An 11,402-nucleotide genomic window follows, 5' to 3' on the forward strand; every position below is an offset into this window, starting at 1 on the left:
CCCTCTACCAAAACAGAGTAAAAGTCTGATATAATATCCTAAGAGATTCTTGTTTCCATACCAGTATTATAAAGCAGTTTCACCATATTTATTTAAGTCAGTATAAGAGTAGGACTTGAGAAAAATAAAAGTTATTCATATTTTTTTTAAAAATTAGGTTAAGAAGTTCGGATAAAACCTATTTTGAAAGGGGAGAGCTGTGCTAGAGGACAGACAGGGTGTGATAATTGCCAAATTAGACCATCACCATTTTCTTGCTTGTGCATTACTGACTTAGCTCTGATAGTGATTGATTTATATCCAATTGTTAGAATACCTTCCAATATATTTGGAGACAGTCTAAACGACCGTGGAATGCCTCAAGGGCAATAGAAATCAAATAGAAACAGGTACCAACTCAAGTCTTGAGTGATGACCGAAGTACATTTTAAGTACCATGGAAATCTCACTGGGCGAGCCCATTTTCCCACCCTGGCAACAGAGGTTGACACCACTTCAGATAAGTATTCCAACCTGTATATGTATGTGGGCTTATTCCTGAGCCTCCTGGCCATTCTCCTCATCCTGCTCTTCACAATGCTTCTTCGGCTCAAGCATGTCATCTCACCCATAACCTCGGAGAGTACAGAAAGCGTTCCTCAGTTCACAGATGTAGAGATGCAGAGTCGAATTCCCACCCCTTAAAGCCAAGATGAAGGTTAACTTCAGGGGATCTCACTGAACCTTTTATGCTGATGTCCAGGAAAGCTTGCTTTGTTGCATGTAGCTTCCTGTGTAGGGAATCAACAAGTCGTTCATTAAAGCTAGGGTGTTTTCTTTGTGTTATTTTTTATCTTGACTCTGCTTGTGGGATATCTAAGAGGTTTAAAACTCATTCTTTGCGAGGAAAATAGGAAATGGCAGCTGGTTGGGAGGGCAGGTTTCCATAGTAACCAAACACAGCCTGGGCCTTGAACAAACCTCAGACCACAGAAATTCATATGCAGCTATTGTAAAAAAAAAAAAAAAAAACAGGATCCCTGGAAGCTCCAAGAACAAATAAGCAGGATTTGCCCCTGAATGGGCTGATGGTTCAAGAAGGGCACCCCAAGAAAAGGACAAGTTTTACTTTAGCACCTCGACTTAAAGAATCACCTCTGCTGACAGACATGAAGCTAAATCAATGAGGTTAATGGAAGGGAACACTAATCTTTTCCCAAAACAACAGTGATTTGATCATCATGGGCCATCGAGTTTGTTTCAAATGAAAGAAGAGATTTAAACAAACTGTTTCCGTTTAAAGAGCAAGTTTGCAGAAAGAAGTTTGTAGTGAACAAACGCATCTAGAGAGGAAAAAATGTGCATTTTCTATCTGTGTTATTACTATTACTGGACTTTTAAAAACTCAGATAATTGCAGATGTATTGCAAAAATCTGGAATGACGAGCTGCCCCAAAACCAAGGGAAAATTAAGTCCAAATGTTCTCATGACAATGACCCCTACGTTATACATGCAGCTTCTTTGCCTTTTTCTCACTCCCCATCATGCTCCAGGATTGAGTTCCACACAAATATGAGCTTTATCTAAAGGTGGTCTTGGCAAAGAAAGCGCAACTGTACTTTAAAGCAGAAATGAAATCTTCTTGGTATTCTATTGTTGAATGATTGTGGCTTTGGACAAAGCATTAAACACTTCTGAGTCCCAGGTTTTTCTTTCTGAAAAATGATCCGAGACCTACTTTAGTCATCACTAGACTCCTTTCAGATCTGAGTATGAGAAAAACAAAGAGAGAGAAAGGAGGAAAGGACTAATCAACATGCTCCAGCACATCCTTATTGAGATCAATGTCCTCAAATGTCACAGAAAATTTCCCAGAAAATGCTTCTTCCATCCTGATTCCTGCCAAAAGATAAGTGTTTCACTTATTACCTATAAGACAGATCTATTTTGAAAAATTCTATTCTCACAAGTAGCCCTAGTATGCCAGTAGCGAAGAAAGCATTTGATTTTTTAAAATTAACTTTCCAAAGGGGAATCAAAGGAGATAAATACCACTTACAAATTAGAAAGTTGGTCATATTCTTGCCACCAAAGAACAAATAAACCCGTGTTAAATTCTACCTGCTTGAAAAGAAAAATTAGTTCTCCCTCGCACCTGAAAGGTGGTCATCAAATTTCACAGGGTGCTCCCTCGGGAACTGCAGTGGTGATAATAGAGAAACGGAATAGCTGTTATGTTAATGTCACCTCCACCAGAAATGTAGCTCTCTAAAGTCTGTAACCAATTTAGATTGGCCCCTTTACTCTGATCTAAATCTAGCTTGGTGGTGAAATTCCCAAGTGCTTTCTACTTTTATACACAGTCATTTGCCAATGCTCCCCTCTCCCCCTCTCCAAGGGGCTGCAAAGTGTGAAATCCCCACATGAAGAGCTAAACTTAGCATCAAGACTGACTTTGGCACGCCTGTTACAACAGTGCCCTGTAAGAGATGGCAGCTGCATTCTGCCTTATTCAGAACAGATCAGCAGGTAGGCTCAGACTTGAGCTAGGACATTCAGTTCCCTTTGGGATTTATATTTTCCAAAACGCAAAGTGACTGTTAAATTACATTATTACATCTTGGTTGTTTAATAAGTTTTCTCTTTATTCAACACCCAGACTCTGGACCCTTTAAAATTTTAGCTCCTGGCAGCCCTGCATAGCCTTCATCAAAATATGCCCCAGAACTTGTTAAGGACACATCTCCTCTCACTCCAGGCTCTCCCTTTTATGCTCACAGTATTTGAATGTACTTTACAGTTAAGAGGTCAGTGGCTGGATAAATGAAGGAACTGATTACATTTTCAGCAGCAAAATACTCAATGCCTTGTTGCTGAATCTGACCAGGGCATAGACTGCAAATCTATTCCTTGCCCAACTGACCTTCCTAGCCTAAATTTCCTGAGTTAAAACTCTTTTAATCACTGACGTGGATTGCTAATTTATGATCAGGTTACTCACCTGGAAAACAACCACCCTCTTTCATCACAACTACCCCATGGGATCCAGATCTTCACTGAGCATCAACCAAAGCACACAGCACAGATGACACTAAAATAGCAGCATAACACCCCTCCCCCAACAATTTCCAGTGATAATATAAATGAAAATGTATTTAAGTCAATGTGTCATTATGGTGACTCACACGGTATTTAATCTTTAGGAAAATAAACTGAAAGTTTTCATCACAGCAAACTTACTATAAAGAAAGGCATTTTCAATTTATATTAAATTATATTGTATCTCCCAATCTATTATACTAACATACATTAAAGCTCAAAGAGGCAGTTAGAACAACCAATGGGCATAATTCGAATTTATCCATCTATCCAAAATGCTGACTTGGTAATTCCTTCCACACCCGCCCTCACGCCCGTAAAAAAAAAAAATTGCAAGTTAGCCTAAATGTATGTAAACATGTAGGTCATTTATATATAGGTGTACTCTGTTTTAAGAAATTATGATATATTAAAATCTGGATTTATAAAAAGATGAAAACAATGATTCTTCACTTTTTATTATATTGAACCATATGAAATTGCCATTTTTGTAGGTCAAAAATGGTCACATATCTGCAGTCTCTTATAGTTCAACCTAATAAAGACTCACCATGTGAATTCTTGAAATAGTAAACTCTCCTAATACTTTAAAACAATAATTCAGTTTCTAAAAATGGACTTTGCATACATTTCAGAAAAAAAGGGTTGTATAAAAGAAGGTATATGGTAAAAGGCTTATGCAATTATGTATCATAAAATATTAAGCTTAATCAAGTAAAGATGGATTCATCCAGCCTAACCTTTCCATCCATGCCAAATCTGAAGCTTTGGACTCATAACTGAGTTTGACCACTACAGATCCCATCATACTTACTAAATAGGTATAGGGGTCCATTTAATACATTTAAATGGTTATATTTAGTCATACATTTTATTCACCTGCATTTGTACAAAAGAAGAACGTTTTTTTAACAAAATGAAGAATCGTGTGGAAGAAAAAAATGGGTTTATTTTGTTTGAAATCACTAATATTTGAAATACATTAATATTGTATAAAAACAGAAATATAATATTTCAGTTAATATTTAGCATGTCATTTTTGATTCCTGGAAAATAAATGCTGACTGTTTGGTTTGTTGATAACAAATATCTATTGTCTGAAGAATGTAAAGAGCATCAGTCTCTTCATCTCAATATAAATTGTAACTTCACTGCAAATTTGTGGGTTTTGTAATTTTGAAGTCACAATATTTTGCCTTATTCCCTAACCTCTCAGCTTTTATTTTCTCCCCACTGGCAAACTTACTGGTGCATTTGTTTGTTTGTTTAGTAGTAAAATGTGAAAAAATGAATAATGACTATCAGTTGTCAATGAAGATGACCTGAAGTAAGAGTGAGATAAGGCATCTAAAGTGCCAATATCTTTCAACATTTTCCCCCAGTAGGATATATTTTTTTTAATGTATCTTCCATTTTTCACTTTCCTCATTTGATCCTCCCAGCCACCCTGTAAGTAATGAGTGAAGATATTACGGTATCTTTTTTACAATTGAGAACATGGGGACAGGGCGATTAGTGAGGCATTGATGGTTACACAAGAGGCAAAGTCAAGATTACACCACAAGTCTTTGGACCCTGGTTTAGTGCTTATCCCATCATGCTTTGCTTTTTGAGTATTGAATAGATTTTTTAAAGCTATCCATTCTATAACACTCCAAGTTCTGCAAACAACAACCAAGCTCTGTAAGTGGTTTCCTCCCTGTGTCCAACAATTTAAAACAAATAAGCAAAACTCCGTCATCTCTAAAATAATTTTATAGCTGCAGCAATGCCCATTAAGACTGTGGGAAAGTTTACACAAAGGCAGACCCTGCAGCTTTAATCTACATTGATGAAGGCAAAAGACAAATATGGATGGATTATAATCCACAACGCAAATTTCAATCCTCTGATAAACTGATTTAATGTTCACAGTCAATGCCAGTTCTTTATGTGCATAACTATTGTCTCCTCCCTCCCCCCAGAAATGAGAACACCTATTCTTACTTAAAAATAGTGTTTTTATTTTAAATTGTATAGCATTCTGAGTGTATACAGCAATTCCATTTGTGCTCTATAATAAATGCAATAACATTAAAAGAGAGAGGATTACTGGTTGGAGAAGCTTCCTCTAGCAACAAAAAATGAAGTATTATACTTGTTGGAAAAGGAGATAAAAATATGGAATATGTAAAGTAATAAAAGGAAATGCACATAATAAATATAGGTGAGGAAAATTTAAAGAATATCTTGAGCAAGTCCAGGTATTCCAATTCATTTTCACAAGGATTTTTTGGTTAAATCATACATATACATGGAGAAGAATAAGAGATAGGTTATACAGGGTACTAGTCTAGGCCCTAAGGAGATAAAACAGTTTACTATTAGAAGTTTACAACCTGGCAAAACTATAATTATCTAATTCATCCATTTGCTCACTCATTCAGAGAACATTTATTGAGTACCTACTGTGTGCTAGTGAAGACAAGACACAGTCTATGCCCCCGGTGAAGGTGATAGACTAGTCAGATAGACAACACCGACCAGATAATTATAAGAATACTGTGTTATAAAGGAGAAATATAGGGTGTTTAGGTACATATAAAGTAGGAGGGCTCCATAACCTGGCCTAGAGGGTTAGAAAAGACTTTACTGTGGAAATATCTAAACTAAAATCTAATAGATGAGTAAAAGGAGAGAGTAGGGCAAGCATTCCATATTTGAGGAAGCACAGTGAGTGAGGGGAAAAAGGGTCCAGGAGGCTGGCAAGGTTAGCAGGGATCACAACAGGCAGGGCCTTGTGGTCAGTGTTATGTATTTTTAATTCTATTGTAAGCATTGAAAAGAAGAGGACTCTGGCAGCAGCGTGAAGTATGGATTGAAGCAGGGCGAGAGTGTATGCAGAGAGACCAATTGAGAGGCTATGACAGTGGTTTAGGAGAAATATGGTAATACCTTAGACTTACCACCCACAATGAGTGGTAGTAGATAGGGATAAATGGAAGTGGATAGCTTTGAAATAGATTTAGGAGACAAAATCAGCATTACCTGGTGATGAATTGGATAAGTAGGGTCAATAAAAAGGAAGAGTCTAAAATGGTTTATAGGCTTCTTGTCTGAGCTAGGGTCTGGTGGCTCTATTCACTGAGATAGGAAACACTGGGGAAAAATCAAGTCAAGTGGGAGATGAATTTAGTTTTGGACATGTTTAGTTTGAAGTGCCCTCAAGACATCCAAGTAGAGATATTGAGTAGGCAGTTGAATATACGGTCTGGAGCTCAGAAGAAAGGTTATGGCTAGAGACATAAATTTAGGTGTTATTGGATTAGAAGGGAGCCCTGGTGGTGCAGTGGTTACATGCGTGGCTGCTAACCAAAAGGTTGGTGGTTCAAACCCACCAGCGGCTCCACTGGAGAAATATGTGGCAGTCTGCTTCCTTAAAGATTATAGCCTTGGAATCCCTATAGGGTAGTTCTACCCTGTCCTATAGGGTCACTATGAGTCAGAACCAACTCCACAGCAATGGGTTTTTATTGGATGAGTTTGCCCAGGGAGGGGCTGTAGAGTAGACTATGGAAAGAATGATAATCATGTAACATAGAATATGCCCAAATATGCTCCTCCCCCATTTTTGGAGTGTTAATCACTCGTCAAGAGGTTGAGAAAGAAGACTCGGTTTAAGGGTCCTCAATCTAAGGCAGATTGTTCAGAGATATTTGGAAGCAGGAAAAGTAAAAGAGCCAGTCAGAGAAAAGTCCTTTGTGGAGAAGTAAGACTCCAAGCTGGGAAGGCCAAATGCAAACATTGAGTACAAAGGTCAGGAGCAGGACCATAAGTAAGAGGGAAACAGCCAAAAATTAGAAGCCAGAAACCATTGGAGCAGTGTAAGTTCAGGTCAGGAGGGTCGAAGAGAAATTGCAGGGAACAGGGCTGGGTTGTCAAACACAGGTATATGGTTGTATTGATCAAGGTCCTGGCAAGAAACAGATAGCATTCTCAAAAGGAGTAAGTGAAGCAATTTTATTGAAGGGTCCATTCACAAAGAGGTGGCTAGGAGTAAGGGGGCCAACAAGGGTTGGTGAAGTACCCAAGGACTAGCAGTGGGAGGAAGCTATTACCACTCTTAGGCTTGAGGTGTGATTTGAACCTGACACGCCCTGTAGCCATGAGAAAGAAGTTGTCTAACAATCTGTGGTCTTAAGTAGAGAAAGAAAGCAGTAGGGGGCTGGAGGATTAAATACCCCAAACTTTCTCTTCTCCACTCTCCATTGACTGAACACAGCTCGAATCCAGAGGGCAAACAAACTCAGGTGATGCAGTCTGTACAGGTAAACCTCCTAAGGCAAAGAGCAGGGTGGAGAAGGCTTGAGAGTGGATCTGGAGGAAAAATTAGAGAATATTCAGCACAGAAGTAAATAGGCAGGTTAGAATGGCTTAAAGAGCAGACTTGAGGTTTACTGAATATGATTTTACCAGAAAAGAGATAAAATATGCTATAGATTTTCAAAGGATGTGTGTCAGCCAGAGTCTGTTCAGAAAAACCAAGATCATTCTAGCTATTTCAAATAAACCCGTTGCTGTCAAGTTAATTCCAACTCATAGCAAACCTATAGGACAGAGTAGAACTTCCCCATGGGGTTTCCAAGGAGTGGCTGGTGGATTCAAACTACTGACCTTTTGGTTAGCAGCCAAGCTCTTAACCACTGTGCCACCAGGGCTCCACTATTTCAAACAGAGGGAATATAATACCAGGAATGGTAATCTATGGAAGACAAATAGGGGATAGTGAAGCAACCTCAAGATTAGCAAGAGCAGAAAGCTACCATCATCCTGGGATTAAAAAACAATGGGAGGAGGTGAAATTATCAGAGCCCAGAAGCTGGGGCCCTCTTCAGTCCCCAGAATCATGGAGTGACCCGCCTAGTGGGAACTGAGACCACAGAAGGAGACACCTGGTAGAATCTGGGCCCTCAATGGAAGCGGCTGTCTGGCAGGAGGCAGGAGGTAGAGCCATGGAGAAGAAATATTTTGAGCAATTTTTGGTAAACTATGCAGTGATTGACTAGTGATACCTTTTATGGTAGAAGGATAATGGAGTCATGTATACCACATATCTTTCATTATGAACAGAGATATATTTCTTTACATCATGTCTGTGCAGTATGGAGATATAAAATGTTAGTTTAAGAACAGGGAGCAGAATTCTTCTTGGATAGAAAACTGTCTTTAGCTGGAAAAATAATGTAATAGACTGTTTTACTGTATTTTAGCATAAATAAAGTGTGCTTTCTATGTTTGTCTGCCAACTATGCCCTCCTCACACAAGCTATTTTTGTAAGCATGTTATGCTATTTTTTTTTTTACAGTAACATATACAAAAATTGGGGATGGTGCGGTTGGCAAACAAAGAATGTACACGTTATTTGTGTAAAAATACAGTAATTGTAGAAAGGTAACCCTCAGGGTGTATCTGGGTTGGGGCCTCAAGTGAGAAAAAGATGAATAAACTGTGACACATAAGAAATGAACAGTAACTTTAGGAATAAATCTAACTAAGGATGTAAAAGACCTATACAACAAAAACTACCAAACACTACTGCAAGAAACCAAGAGACCTACATAAATGGAAAAACAGAACATGGCGCTATAGATAGAAGCACCACGCCATCCCTCCACGGCAAAGACCCGAAAAACCAAGTAAAAACAGAGACAAACATCAATCCTGGAACCCTAAGAGTCAAATGAAGAGACAAAGAACTCAGCCAAACACCAAATGGAATAAGACACTGACAGAAAACAGAGATCGAGGAAAGACATGGAGTGGAGATCCCCTATCAGTCAGTGCAGCATGGATTCGCCATCTCGGACTCCTGTCAGAGATTGGCAGACAGAGAGTATAGGAAAGCACCTTTAAGGAGCTCCCAGAAGGAGACAGAGCACCTGGTGACCAGCAATAAACGCTTTCCCACCCCCCATCCTTCTTCCCCCTGCTCGGCCTACACCGCTTCCTGATGCGCCGAGGTCGCTTGGCTGGGGAGGCGCCAGCTCCGTGCTGCTTGGATTCACCCTGAGCACACCAGCTAGCTCCTTTAGTGCCATTTCTTTGTTGCATTTTTTTACTTCTTTTAGTTTCTTCCCTCTCTCTTTCTCACCTGCTTCCCTTTCTCTCGAACACCTAGCCCCATGTGCCATCTCTGCTTCTTCTTGACAGGCTGTGAAGTGCAGCTTGGCTGGGGAACCGCTTCCATGGTCCACGCCACCACACAGGTGGGATCCCTGGGGCCTTTATTTTTCTTTATCTTTCTTCCTTTTCATTTTTCTTCATTTCTCGTCTCTCTCTACTTACCTTTGTTTCCTGTTTCCAGAATACCGGGCACTATGTGTCATCTCTGCCCCGTCTAGACAGCTCCACCAAGAAGCTTGGGAGCCACTTCTCTGATCTGCGCTGCTGAGCTGGTGGGATCCCAAGGGGCATTTCTTTTTTTCTTTCTTTCTTTCCTTTTTGTTTTGCTTCATTTCTCCGTTTCTTGTCTCTCTTTACTTTCCTTCTTTTCTTGTCTCCTGAATACCTGGCACTGTGTGCCACCTCTGCCCCTTCTAGACAGGCTGTGCCCCGAGGCCCGGGAGACACTTCCCCCATCGCTGGGGAATCCCTGGGAGCATTTCTTTTCTTTTATTATTATTATTTTTTTCTTTTTCTTTTTTCCTTTTTGTTTTTCTTCATTTCTCGGTTTCTTTTCTCTCTCTACTCTCTCTACCTCCCTTCCTTTCCTTCCTCCAAACCACCTGGAATCTTTTTTTCTCTCAGTTTCTTGTCTCTCTCTGCATTCCTTCCATTCATTTCCCCCAACCACCTAGGGTGTGTGCCTTACACTCTCATTTTTTTAATTTAGTTTCTTATCTCTCTCTCCCTCCCTTCCTTTCCTTTCTCCTGCCCATCTAGCTGCGTGTTCCATATCTGTCCCTTCTTGATGTGCTGTGCCTCACTGCCTGGCTAGAAAGCCACCAGCACACGGCTTCCCTGAGTCTGGTGCAACACCAACAGCAGGCTCTCTTCATCACTTTTTTTTGGCTCCTGTTTCTCTCTCCTCTTTATCTACTTTCCCATAACCACTTAGCTCCACACATCACAACCTCTTCCTTCCCTCCTGCCTATCTGCACTGTGCACTAAACATCGCACCCCTGAGCAGCACAGGAATGCTCCACTGGAACCTGCCCTGCACTAACCCTTGGCCCAGCCCTCTTGGCCCCAGTATGTGCCATAAACAACCCATTCCAGCCCCTCTCTTTCAGCTGGACCTGCCCTGCTGCACCATAGCTGTGCAAATGGCCCTGCCCATTGGACAAGGTGGTGAGAGGTATGGTGCCTACAGATGAGCAAACAACAAAGACCTCACAGCCCACCTGCTCAGACATAACCAAATAAAACAAAAAAGCAGGACGAAACAAACAAATCTACAAGCAATAAACAAAGAAAGTAACTACTGAATGTCCTGAAGACAGCAGACAATATCAAAACATATTAAAAAAAAATGGGACAGGATGGTTCCAGTAGGCATCCAAAATAAAACAGCAGATGACTTTTCAGTAGAAGAGAAGGCCTGGAACTACCTGAAAGGGAATTCAAATCTCTGATGTTCAGAGCTATCTAAGAGTTGAAGGATAAAGCAGACAAAAATGAGGAAAAAAATAGACAAAATCATGGAAAAGGCAGAAAAACAATGGAAGAATTCAGGAAAATAATACAGAAACAAAATGTAAAAACAAACTCACAACTAGAACTCATACAAAAACAGCAATTAGAAATCCAAAAGATAAACAACAAGATTTCAGAAATGGACACTGTCATAGAAGGTCTGAAGAGCAGGTTTGAAACAATGGAAGATGGGATCAGAAAAATTGAAGACAAATACTTAGATACCACTTGGTTTGAGGAAAAATCAGAAAAAAGAACAAAGAAACCCTGACAATGATGTGGGATACAATCAAAAGCAAAAATTTGTGAGTGATCGGAGTACCAGAACAGGGGGAGAAAACAGAAAACACAGAGAGGATCATTGAAGAATTCCTGAGAGAAAACTTGCCTAATATCCTGAAAGAGGAAAAGCTGACCATCCATGAAGCCAAAGAAACCCCATATAGGATAGACCCCAAAAGAAAATCACCAAGGCATATTATAATCACATTCACTAAAACCAAAAACAATGAAAGAATCCTGAGAGCAGCTGGAGAAAAATGAAAAGTCACATACAGAGGGGAAACAATAAGACTAAGTTCTGATTACCTGGCAGAAACCATGCAGGCAAGAAGGCAATGGAATGATATATATAAAACCTTGAAAGA

General features: G+C 39.8%; 1 protein-coding gene across 1 annotated transcript; it reads left to right on the forward strand.

Moving 5' to 3' along the window:
- The first annotated feature begins 336 nt into the window (after positions 1-336).
- SERTM2 (serine rich and transmembrane domain containing 2) lies at positions 337-684 on the forward strand. Its single transcript, XM_023734432.1, has one exon. The coding sequence runs from the start codon at positions 412-414 to the stop codon at positions 682-684; it is 273 nt and encodes a 90-aa protein (XP_023590200.1). The 5' UTR covers positions 337-411.
- Positions 685-11,402: the final 10,718 nt, after the last annotated feature.

Source organism: Trichechus manatus, unplaced genomic scaffold, assembly GCF_000243295.1.
Source record: "Trichechus manatus latirostris isolate Lorelei unplaced genomic scaffold, TriManLat1.0 scaffold00068, whole genome shotgun sequence".
Classification (NCBI taxonomy): Eukaryota; Metazoa; Chordata; class Mammalia; order Sirenia; family Trichechidae; genus Trichechus; species Trichechus manatus.